At 33.4% G+C, this 13,099-nt stretch overlaps 1 protein-coding gene across 2 annotated transcripts in view; it reads left to right on the top strand.

Annotated features, from left to right (window-relative positions):
* Positions 1–13,099, top strand: part of KIF18A (kinesin family member 18A) — a 79,488-nt gene that overhangs the window by 41,282 nt on the left and 25,107 nt on the right. For both annotated transcript variants that reach the window (XM_044258998.1, XM_044258997.1), the window contains one exon: positions 523–767. In XM_044258998.1, the coding sequence (XP_044114933.1) occupies positions 523–767 (245 nt within the window). The remainder of the gene's footprint in view (positions 1–522; positions 768–13,099) is intronic.

Below are 13,099 nucleotides of genomic sequence, written 5' to 3'. Positions count from 1 at the left end.
AAGAGCTAACCTCAAGGAAAGTTAACTGTGGTTCTTTTGAAATATTACATACCTGAAATGAATCTCATCATTGAAGAGTGTATTTTTTCATTTTTCATTTTAATTCCATGGTACTTAGTATCAGTAACAGTAGTATCTTTGTTTTATAAATCACATTATGTTTTACAAAAACCTTTTATATGTATTTAACTCATTAGTTCTCACAGTAGTCTCCTGGTGTAAGCAGTGACTATCTAGTTGTACCCCAAGTTATAGAGGAGAATCCTCAGTTTGTGTATTATCCAAGGTCAGATGGAGGCAAATGAAGACTAGCTGAGAGTATGACCTGATGCTTATAATTCCCATCCAGAATTTTTTCACTCTATTCTTAATGTAGTGAGAGTATATTGAGGCATTCTAAAGAAAACATGTACAGGATGTCATTCTAATGATCTGCTAATACTTTGGATGTTATGTAAAACTATAATACTATATTTAAAATATAATATTTATCTCTCTTTCCTTGTGACCTTCTTTATATAGAGTATTGAATGCTTTACTTCCAGCCCTAAGAAAACAGTATTGTGCATTAAAAGAAGCTGGCCTTTCAAATGCTGCTTTTGAGTCTGACTTCAAAGAAATTGAACATTTGGTAGAGAGGAAAAAAGTGGTGGTTTGGGCTGACCAAACTACAGAACATACTATAAAGCAACATGATCTACCAGAGATTTCTGTTCTTATGACCTTTCCACAACTGGGACCACCAGTTCAATCTGCTGCTCCTTGTTGTAAGTACAGCTTTTCTTGTATTAAGGAAATTATAAGGTTATTTCTAAAAAGTAGCCTCCTTTATGTATCAATCTACAGAACCGTGAATTTTTTAAATAGGTTTGGCTATTTTGTGAGAATTAAGGGGAAAATTAGTTTTAGAATAATTTTGTTAATCACTATCTTTCAGAGGTTTAAGAGCAAGTATACTTGATGCTTTAAATTACTAGCAATAAAATCTTTAAATTATTTTACCCATTTTTGATGGAATAATTTTACCTTCATCCTTCTTTAAAATTTAACCTCAATTAAGGATTAAAGATTATAATTAAGAATACTATATTCTATAATACATAATAATAATCTATTCTTAAAATCAACTAACCTAGAATAAGCTATATTTTGTTGCCATATCACTTGTTATCTCTCCTGTCACAAAAGTGTGCATGGGACATTTTAATTGCAAAACTAACATATGATGTTGGTTAAAATAAATTCAGACAATGTAGAATTACATGTAGAAGTAGAATGCCTTCTTCGACTTTCCTCAGAACCCAATCTTGTGTCCTGTCTCAGAAATAAATAAATTTAGCAGTTTGGTTAACTTTGCTGTGTGTGTGTGTGTGTAATATTTGTATTACATAATCTAACTCTAGGTTTTTTATTGGGTTTCTCATGAAAGCTAGCACATTATATATGTTGATGTACAACTTTTTTATTTGTTATTAGTTTATTTATTTTATCGTTAGGGTATATACATGAAGAATCTACCTTATTTTTTTTTAACATTAGTGAGAATCCAGACAGCAGACATACCATACTTTATTTAACCATTGTTCTATTGGTGAACAGGGCATTAGAAAGCATGCTTGTTTTCACATTTGTGCATGTATACCAGATTCCTAGAGACTGATTTGTTGGAATACAGGACAAAAATATGTTTAAAAATTAATCTGTCAAAGTCCAAAATTTTCTTTATGCCAAATGTGCATGAGATACCTCTCTCATCTTTACTTTAACCCAAAATAATAGCAGCAACACTGAACTAGTGTATATTCTTTTTAACTTTGCTGCTCTCCTATTTCTAGTGACATTACTTCATCTTCTCGGAGGCGTCCTCTTATTTGACTTGGTGGAGTTTATTTGTTGTGCTTTAGAGTTTTCCTTCTGGTTAAAACTGCCTCCTGCTCTACTCCTTCACCTCTAAACTTTTCTGTCTAACTGGATGTCTAGATCTTCCAAAGGCTTATTCTTTTGTTTGGAAACTTTTGTTTCCACTGTTGTTAGTAGGAGGTCTCCATTTTGTTTAGAGAGCTTTAATTTACCATACAACATCACAATCAATTGGTCAGTTAAACTGATTGTCATTGGTAATTACCTCATAGTCTGTTCACATTCCTTTTTTCTGAGTTTACAGATATGAGAAAAGCATTTCTCATATATATCATAGCTGGGGTCCTGATTTTCTCTTCTAGCTTTTCTGTTCATCTGATCCATGTGATTTCCAACTTCCAAAACTTACTGTTTCTTTTTTTTTTTTTTTTTTTTAATTTGACAGAGAGACACAGCAAGAGAGGGAACACGAGAAGCAGGGGGAGTAGGGGAGGTAGAAGCAGGCTTCCCACTGAGCAGGGAGCTTGATGCAATGCAGGGCTCCATCCCAGGGCCCTTATGACCTGAGGCAAAGGCAGACAGCTTAACGACTGACTGAGCCACCCGGGAGCCCCAGTTACTCAGTTTCTGATGTTAGCAGCTATTGCTGTTTTCTATCACAAATACTATGTCTATAGATTTTAAGAGGAAGATAAGGCAAATCTCTGTAGATCTGTGTATTTGATGTAATTTCTTTTAGCATGATCCCTTGTCAACTGTCAAATACTTGCTTTGTTGCTTTTTCCTTTCGATGTTTCCTATTTCCTTGTATCTTTTTTTTTTAAAAGATTTTTATTTATGTATGCAAGTGAGAGAGAGTGAGCAAGTGAGAGAGAGAGAGCACAAGCAGAGGGAGAGGGAGAAGCAGACTCCCCGCTGAGCAGAGAGCCCAGTGCTGGTAGGCTCTATGGCAGGATGGGAACCTAAGCCAAAGTCAGACGCTTGACTGAGCCACCCAAGTGCCCCTTGTATTTTTTTATCTTTATTTCTATTTTATCTTTCTGTCTACTTTTAATAAGTTTATGCTGCTCTGTCCATTCAACTGATAAAGATGTTTGCTCATTAGCTTTCAGCTGACCTTTCGAATTTATGCAATAATGTCCCTAGGTTTCCCTCTAAACACAACTTAAGCTTCATTTCACAAGTTTTGATACATAGTATTTTAGATTATTATTTAGTTCAAAATATTTTCTGACTTCTGTTGTAATTTCTTCTTTGACCCATGGAGCATTTTTTTTTCTAATCAGTTTTTATATAAAATTATACTTTTGTATTGAGCAAATTTCCATTTGAATTCAGGTTTGGAGAAATACTTAAAATGAGAATCATACTTTTAAGTGTCATGTAGGCATCCAATGAGAATTGTTTCATAAAACTGTTAGTTTTGATTTTTTTTTTTTTAGTTTTTTTTTATTCTTAATATCCAGAAGCTATGGCAAATTCCATTCTATTTTTTGTTTATTTATAGCTTTATTGAATTATATTCAGAGAAATTGCCTAGTATGTAGACTCACTTTATTCCTAGCACATAGTAGGCTGGTATATATGTTTCAAGTGTGCTTATAAAAAATGTATATTTTGTAGTCATTTATTACAGTATTCTATATAAGGCCAAATTGGTTGTGTTCTTTAAATCTTCTTACAGACTTTTTTAATTCATGTTCTATCATACACTGAGGAGACCTATTAAAAATTCCCTCTATTACATGGGATTTTTCTATTTTGTATCAGTTTTCTATCCCATGCTAACAAATTAACACAAACATATCAATTTAAAATAACACTGATTTATTATCTCAGAGCTCTGTAGGCCAGAGTTATAGCAGACTCAAATGGCTATTCCACTTAGACTTTCACAAGGCCAAATAAAGGTGTCAGCCAGTTGAATCTCTTATCTGGAGGTTCTGGAGGAAGGATGAGCTTCTAAGCTCATTCTGGTTGTTAGCAGAATTCAATTCTATGCAGCTGTAGGGCTGAGGTCCCCATTTTCTTGTTGTTGCCCAGTGGTCCTCCTCAGTTTTTTTAGAGGTCTCCAGTATTCCCTGGAACATTGCTTTCATTTCATCTTCTAGCCAACAAAGGCAGGACAGCTCATTCTCATGCTTTGGATCTCTCTCATCCTCCCTTCTGTTTCATTTCTTCTGCCTAAAATTAGAGAAAAGTCTCTGCTTTTAAGGGTTCATTTGATTAGATTGAGCCCACATCTGCAAAATCCCTTTTGCCATGTAATGTGACATATTCACAGCTTCCAGGGACTAAGGCGTGGACATCTTTAGGGGATATTTCTCCTTGTGGTACTGTCAATTTTTGGTTCTCATACACTGAAATTATATTATTACATCTGTATATTTCAGAATTCTTACATCTTCCGTTTCTTATAAAATATACTTAATCCAGTCACTTTTCTTAGCCTTAAGTTTACTTTAATGTTAGTATAGCTATCCCACTTTTCTTTGGCTCATGTTTTCACGGTTCATCTTTTTTCTGATTCCTTCACTTGAAACCTATAATCATGTATTTCAAAGGCATCTCATAAACATCACATAACTGGATTTTGCTTTTTGTTCTGTTAATCAGTCTTTATCATTTAAAGTATTCTTTTTCTACTTGATGAATGTATTGATATTGGTTTTGAATCTGCTGTCTTGTGATTTGCTTTCTAATTGTCCTGCTTATTCCATATTCTTTTCCTTTTTAACTTTGTTTTACAGTGACAGAGTGATATTCCATTTTTTTCACCTCTGAGCTTAGAACGCTATAAACTGTTTTTATATTCTTTAAATTGTTACCCTTAGAGTAACATTCTGAATCCTTGCTTTATCAAAGTCCTTTATCAAAATCCTTTGCTTTATCAAAGTTTATCAAAGTAACTATGTTGACTTTCACCCTCAGACAGTGCTGGAAACTTAAAAATTTTTACCTGAGTTAACACTTTCCCTGACATACCACTGTTATGATGTATTTTATTTTTCTCTATATATTAAACCCATAAAATGGGTTTTTTTGATGTCTGTACAGTGAATATTCACATTTATATTTTTTGTTCTTCTCCATTTTCTTCAGCATCTCTGCATCTCCATCCAAGATAATTTTTTTCATCTAAAGAATCTTTTTGCATTTCCTTTACAGTAGATATGCTGTTGATGGATACTCTTACTTTTTAAATGTCTGAAGCTGTATTTATTTTACTTTCTTTCTTGAAGACTTTTTTGCTGGGTATAGAATTACAGTTTAGTATTCTTCCTTTTCTTTAGCACTTTGAAGATACTATTTCATTATCTTATGTGTCTTTCTTATTGTAGTTGAAGTAAGCTGTCATTCTAAGTATTGCTCCCTTGAGTGTAACTTTACCTCTGACTTCCTAAAATATTTTCTCTTTGTCTTTGAGTTTTAGTAGTTTTGCTATATTGTGCCTGTGTAATTTTATTTTTACTTCTCTTATTTGGGTTCATAGAACTTTCAGAATTTGTGTCTGGATTATCTTTCATTAGTTTTGTGAAGTTCTTAACCATTATATCTTTAAAAATTATTTCTGCTATTTTTGTTCTCTCCTCTACCTCTGGGACTCTGATTATATTACACAGTTCTTTCTCCTTGTCTTATCCGTGACTTCTTTTACTCTCTCCTTCTTTTCTTTGTTTCTTGTCTCTCTGGAAATTTCTTTTCACACATTCTTTAGTTTACTTTCTCTTTGCAGCTATGTCAAATATTTCTTAAATCATCAAGTTCTTAATTTGTTATATTACAGTTCTAGAATTTCTGTTTGATTCTCTTTTTTTATGGTTTCCATTTCTTGGCAAAAATTTGCACTGAACACAATAGGTGTAATTATTTTAAAGACTGTCTGAGATTTCCAAGTCTGGAGCACTCTGCATATGTTTCTCTTATCTCTTTCTGCTGGTTTTCGTTCACATGGCCTCATTTTCTTGAAGTCATATTAATTTTTATGTATCAGATATGTATTTGCAGAATTATTTATAGAAATACTTCAAGACTTCTTATAATAAAGTCTTCTTTCAGAGAGGATTTTTTGCATTTGCTTCTTCTCAGTTCCTGGTGTTATTAACAATCTAGAATTACTGTAGTCCAGTTTCAAGGATTGAGATCATTTGAAACTACACTGCAACTTCTGCTAGGGCCTGCCTATGTTGTTTTACCCTCTAGAGTGTAAGCTGTTTAGGTTTCTAACTCAAAGCAAGGAGGGTTTATGAAGATCTTTGTTTAGTGGGCCCTAACTTCCTATTTCACACCCCAGTTCTACCAGATTCTCAATGTTCCTAAGCTTTTCAGACTCCCTTCAGGATCAGCAAAAAATCTTCACAGGGAAAATAACTGTAATGCAGAGATTACCTTCTAGAGCTTCGTAACTTTCTCTTGATACTTGCCTATAATTCTTCACAGTTTCATCAGCTCTTCTGTGACTTCAAGCATATATTTTTTATATTTTGCCTGGACTTTTTGCCTTAGTGGAGATTGGTCTGAATTACCTACTCCTCTACTATTAAATTTCCTTTGTTCCATTTTTATGTTAAAATAACTGGGAAGCTGAAGATACATACTTATATCTTCTTTGTCTTTAATAAAGCATTATTGTCATTAGAACTAAGCTAGTTGAGATCTTTGAAAACTTAAGATTATTTTCAGATTCTCTCATACCTTTTGGGCCTTGATATTTTTCTTTGTAATGTATTCAAGATGTTGGAGAGGAAATAGGGTTTTAACACCAAGATCGAGAAATACTGACCACCTGATGGTCATTATTACTTATTTAAAAATTCGTATTTCACTTGCAGTATAATTGCATAGACTATACGTGTCAACAGCGAAACATTTATTTGGCTCCTAATTCCTTTTCATAACACTTTTAAAAGGAAAAACTGTTGAATTCATATTACATTTTATAAATATAGATTCCCTTTTAAAAGTGTATCAGAAGGTGAGTTTTGTTTTTATTATGTTTTGTTCTTGTTTTTTTTGTTTAATATTTTGTTCACATTTCATAGATTAACTATTTGCTTGGTGTGTCTTATTTATTCCAAGAAATTATGTTATGTTGTAATCACTATGAATAGAGAGCCAGAAATGAATAGTGGGGAAGGAGCATGGGCTATAAAGTGAGTCAACTTATAAATATTTATTTTTCTTAGTCTTAAAATACTGAAATAATTCATTAAAAAGGCACAAATAGTGAAATTTGTGTGCATTTCTAAAGATATGAAGCAATACGCAGGTATCATATATTGCTAAAATTATATTATCCGTAGTAGTCTTAATAAATATAAGAAGTAAAATTGAAGAGATTCAACTTATTAAGCAAAACGTGAATCAAATGTGTCTCATCCAAATAAGCTTACATGTGTGTCACTGACTTCTTTCCTGTACTCTCATAAACAAGTAAAAAGTGGTTTTGTTGTGAAATTTCTTTTTTGTTTTGGTTAAATTTCAAAAATACTAAATGCTGTGTGGTATTTCAGTTTTGAATTCAGTTCTTCTGTTTGTTTGTTTGTTGTTTGTTTTTCTGGTGCAAAAAAGACCTTTAAAGAGTATTTAAAGATCAGCAGCAATCTTTTTTTTTTAAAGATTTTATTTATTTACTGGACAGAGAGAAATCATAAGTAGGCAGAGAGGCAGGCAGAGAGAGAGGGGAAGCAGGCTCCCTGCGGAGCAGAGAGCTAGATGTGGGGCTCAATCCCAGGACCCTGAGATCATGACGTGAGCCGAAGGCAGAAGCTTAACCCACTGAGCCACCCAGGTGCCCTGAGCAATCTTTATATTTAGAATGTGTGCACACTGTACTTTTAAAAGTCTGATGAGATTAACCGTAATTAATCTAATCTGGACTCTGTTAGGCATTTAGGTTTAATTAATTTTATTATAAGTAGTACTGCAGTAAGGAAGTATGTATATTTATCTTGGTGCTCTGGGGTGCCTGGGTTGCTCAGTGGGTTAAAGCTTCTGCCTTCAGCTCAGGTCATGATCCCAGAGTCCTGGGATCGAGCCCCGAATCGGGCTCTCTGCTCAGCGGGGAGCCTGCTTCCCCTTCTCTTTCTGCCGTCTCTTTGCCTACTTGTGATCTCTGTCTGTCAGATGAATAAATAACATCTTTATCTTGGTGCTCATGTCTAGTTACCCCTATGATAAATTCCCAGAAGTAAAATTTCTAACTCAAGCAATAAGCACATTCTTTTAAAGTTTATGATATATATTGCTTAGTAACTTCTACCTCCCTTCCCCATGTGATTATACCAATTTTAACTCCCCTCATCAGTGTAAGAAAATAAGATCCTTTCTCCTTTTAGTTTTACCAGATTTTGATGTTAAACTGTCTTCACTTTTTAATTTTTAGAAAATTATTTTCAAACATACACAGAAGTACAAGGAATCCTGTGATGAACTCCATGAACCCATCACCTAATTTTAGGAATTATCTCATGGGTAGTCTTAAGAACACGATCTGCTTTTCTGCACCCTATCTATATCTATAATGTATTATTTTGAAGGAAATCTCAGATAGCATATATTTCTTCCATTTACATCTTAGTGTCTCTAAAAGAAACCAGGATATCTTTTTCATATCTAATGTCAATTAATATCTACTTAATCAGTGTTTATATTTCCCCCACTGTCTCATAAATGATTTCTTTTTAACTTCTTCCATCAGCATACAAACAAGGCCCATACTTTGTCACTGGTTGATCTATCTGTAATCTTTTTCAATCTGCAGATCTCTCTCCCTCTTTTGTCTTTGGAAGTTCGTTATTGATTCTCTACTAATTTTAGTCATAAATATTATTTTCTTTCCATTTTTCCTTTGTTCACTAATATAGCTGAATTTTTTTTCACCAATTTAAAGGTCTATTTTCTTTTCTGTGAATTATCTAGCAATCATTTGAACATTTTTCTGGCGTAGTCCTCTTTTGTAAAATTGTCACATATTTATAAGAGCTTAGGATATGAATATTTATTCATTCAACAATATTCATTGAATTTCTACTATGTGCCAAATACTTATCTGATGCTAAGGATACATCAGAGTACAAAACAACCCTTTTTACCCTCTTGGAGTACACATTCTAGTGCTGGAATAAAGACGATAAATATAATAAGTAAATTAAATCAAATCTTAGAAGGTGGTACATGCTGTAGGCAAAGAAATGAAGGGGTCAAGAATGGGATGGGAAAAAGATTGCTACTTTAAATAGCATGGTTAGTGTACGCTTCACTGATAAAATGTGAAGAAGTTCACAAAGTTAGCCACACGGATATACAGTAGAAGACTCGTTTTCAGGTAGAACAAGTAATGTAGATCCCTAACACAGGCTAGCATATTCATGGAATGGCTAGAAGGACATATAATTGGTACCAAAAAGAAGGGAAAGAAAGTAGAGAGTGATGAGATTACAAAGATCAAGGGGAGGAAGGCAGATCAAGTAAAGCCTTGTAGGTTATTACAAGGACTTAGACTTTAGCTCTGAACAAATCAGGAGCTATGGCATGATCTGAGGAAAGAAGTAACATACCTCCGTCATGTTTTCAAGGCCCTCTGGCTGGCATGTTGAGAGTAGATTATAGTAGTCAGATTGTAATATGTCTTAAAGGTAGAACTAGCAGGATTTTATCACCAATTGGATTTGGGATGTGAGGGAAAGAAAAAGTCAAGGATGACTCTTGAGATTTTTGAATTTAGCAACTGACAGAAGCAAGTCACCTTAAAAGAGATAGGGAAGACTTCAAGTAGAGCAGATTTGTAGGGTGAAGGTGGCAGAAAACTAAAAAGTTCAATTGGGGCATTTAAATTTGTCTAAGATGCACCCAAGTGAAGATATCATGTAAGCAATTAGATATAAGAATCTGGAGTTCAGAAGAAAAGTCTAAACTAAAATATATATTTGAGAGCTGTTAACATTTAGATGATATTTAAAGCCATAGGACTGGATGAGATCATCAAGGGATATTAACTCTTTCCTCTAAGATGCATGTTGCAAATCTTTTCTTCAAGTTTATCATTCACTCTTTAACTTTGAGATGTTTTTTTTAATAATGAATTTTTTAAACTTTTATGTCATATAGTAACTTCATTATTTTTTTCTCTCTGCCTTTGGAATAATTCCTCAGAAGGCCTTTTTATCTGTAAGTTTTTAATTTTTTTTTTACTTTTATTTTCTCCTAATTTATTTTAATGTAAGAAAACATGTGAGAATCAAAATTTTTTCAGAGAGCCTTATATTCTTGTGTAACACATTGACGGTCCATCCTTATAGTACCTTTGTTTTAAATACAGTAAATAGGCAAATAATTCTATTAGATTTCTACCCTATTCTTTAGCTTGTCTGTCGTAGAACTAGTAATCATTTTCATAGCTGATACTTGATAGTTTCTTTTGATAGAAAGCAGTGCTAGTACCCCTTCATTATTCTTTGGGGTTGTTTTGTTTTGTTTTGTTTAAAGTAGACTCCATGCCCAATATGGGGCTTGAACTCACAACCCTGAGATCAAGAGTCACATTCTACCAGCTGAATCAGCCAGGCAACCCATGTTATTCTTTGTCTTTAAAATGTTTTTGGCTAGCCCTGACTAAGAAGTGAATGTTAGCACAACTTTTTCAATTCTAAGGAAATAAAATCTTTTTAAAAATTTATAAATTTTGTCTCCATATTTTTTCACTATCAAATCTTTTCACTCTAGAATAGTTTCTCTTATTCATATTTTCTTATATGTTTCTCAGCAAAGTTTTTACAACTTTATGTATATTTTGTACATTTGTTATTAAATCCCTTTAAGAATTTTATATTTCTATATATTAAATATATATTAAATCCCTATAGGGATTTTATATTTTATATTTTTGTTATATGGATTATTTTAACTTTCCTTATATTAATAAGCCTGTATTGTTCCATTTTTTTTTCAGTGTTCCAAAATTCATTGTTTATATGCCACACCCAGTGCTCCATGCAGTATGTGCCCTCCTTAATACCCACCACCAGGCTCACCCAACCCCCCCGACTCCTCCCCCCTTCAAAACCCTCAATTTGTTTCTCAGAGTCCACAGAAACTAACTTTTTAAATTTTGTTCATTTTAATACTTTACTCATGTCAATACTTGATTTTGAAATAGATAGTTATTTGACTTGAAATCTTTGCCTCCAAACTAAATGTCTATTTACTTGGAGTAAAGCATGTACCTATTTTCGGTCTGGAAAACAGAAAGTGCATTCACTGAGTGCCATGCAGGATGGGGGTGCTGGCAGCAAGGTTTATTTATGGAACTGATAAAATTTCTGACATTAAATGAAAAGTCAAGATTTCCTCATTATCCATCTGGAAACTCACATTTAGTAATATTTCTGTCTCTAACCTTTCCTTTTCTTAAATTTTGCACCTCATGTTAGTGGTTTTTATCTTAAAGTACAATAAAAGAAAAGATACTAGTAGAACCAACGTCTTTTATGTTGTAGAGATACTATGATTGAATATAGTTCCAATGTAAATTTGTTTCCCCTAAAATTACTTGAGTAGAAGGAAATGTCATTTAAAAAACAGGAATGTCTACATGAATTCCTCATATAATAAATATGAAGCAGCAAAAATATTATAAACTAAATCTTCCATGTAGTTTCCCTTTTGGCAATAAAATTTAATCATTACCGTCATGTTTGTAGCCCTTTCCTTTGGCCCTTTTTCTCCCTGTAAACAAAACAGTGTTCAGTTACTCATCGGTAACTGCAAATATTCATACAAATTAAAAGGTTCTTTGCATTGTTTTTCCCCCATCTTAAATAAGCATGAATACTAGGGAAATCAGATTGAGTGGAAGCATGGTGTCTGCTACACCATGAAGTATCAAAAGGTTATGGGTGATTTATTACTCAGAGCGTTGAATTAATTTAAAGGACTGTGACAATCTTTTTTTTTTTTTAAGATTTTATTTATTTATTTGATGGGGAAAGAGAGTGAGCACAAGCAGGCAGAACAGCAGGCAGAGGGAAAGGGAGAAGCAGTCTCCCCACTGAGCAGGGAGCCCGACGTGGGGCTCAGTCCCAGGACCCTGGGATCATGACCTGAGCTGAAGACAGATGCTTAACCAACTGAACCACCCAGGCGCCCCAGGACTGCGACAATCTTTTAATACATGGGAAAATGTAGTCTCTTTGTAATATTTGTAAATAGCTGTAAATTAACTGAGTAAGCATTAATACTACAGTAACCACAGTAGTGTCGTATGAATGCATTATAAAATGTTTATTATTTGGTTAATCAGTAGAACCTTAAGGTTACATATCTTTTAAATAGTTTAAAATTCTTTCACCTGTGTCATTTGCAACTGAATTCCATGAGTCATAAGGCTGTTAAAAGGAATCCAGATTTATGATTAGTACAGTAATTGTATCAATCATTTGTAGCCTAGAAGTGTTTATTGAAATGCATATATTAATATTTGATCTCACTTTAGAACTTTGCCAACTAATTTTAATTTTGCATAGTTTCCCAAAATACCTCCTCACATACATATTAACGTGAGTGCTAGCAAAAGAAAAGTCCTTGCCATCATTTTGTACCAAGCCTCAATTAGATCTAATCCCATTCATCAATGTCTCCCTGTCATGAACCCTGCTTTGCAGTCTGTGACTCATGTTTGCTAAATACTGCATTCTGCTTTTTACACTAACGTGTAGCTCTGTAAATCTTTTAACGTTTGCGGTCTTAAGCTTTTGATAAATTAGTTCCTCTGGGTAAAATCATTCAGGACACATGATATGGCACATCAAAAGATGACCCCAGAAGGCCTGCCCATTTTTTACGAGAGGGATTTTTAACTCATTAGTGATAAATTATCTAGTCCCTTTATTTAAAGGAACCCTCTGTGGAATATTTCAAAAAGTTATAAATAAAAAATAAATATAGACCCTTTGTACATAAGAAACTGCATGAAAATTGCCAGTTTATAGTTATGTTTTAGAGATTCATTTAAAGCAGCTAAAGACGGAATAGAATGATATTTCTTAATTAAATTTATGTAAAAACACTTTGAGAGATTTTGATGTAAAAAATGAATAAGTATAGTAATATCTAAACTAGTTTCTATTTCTCTTGTTTCTCCCATCTACAATCTACTCTTCACATGAAAATCATCTTCCTAATAAAGTGCAGACTGCTTACTTAGGGGAGACTTCAAAGGATTTCCCAGTCCAATGCCAAG

This window comes from Neovison vison, chromosome 7 (assembly GCF_020171115.1).
Source record: "Neovison vison isolate M4711 chromosome 7, ASM_NN_V1, whole genome shotgun sequence".
NCBI classification, from domain to species: Eukaryota; Metazoa; Chordata; class Mammalia; order Carnivora; family Mustelidae; genus Neogale; species Neogale vison.
The sequence above is the reverse complement of the archived record's forward strand: the minus strand, read 5'-3'. Positions and strand labels throughout refer to the sequence as shown.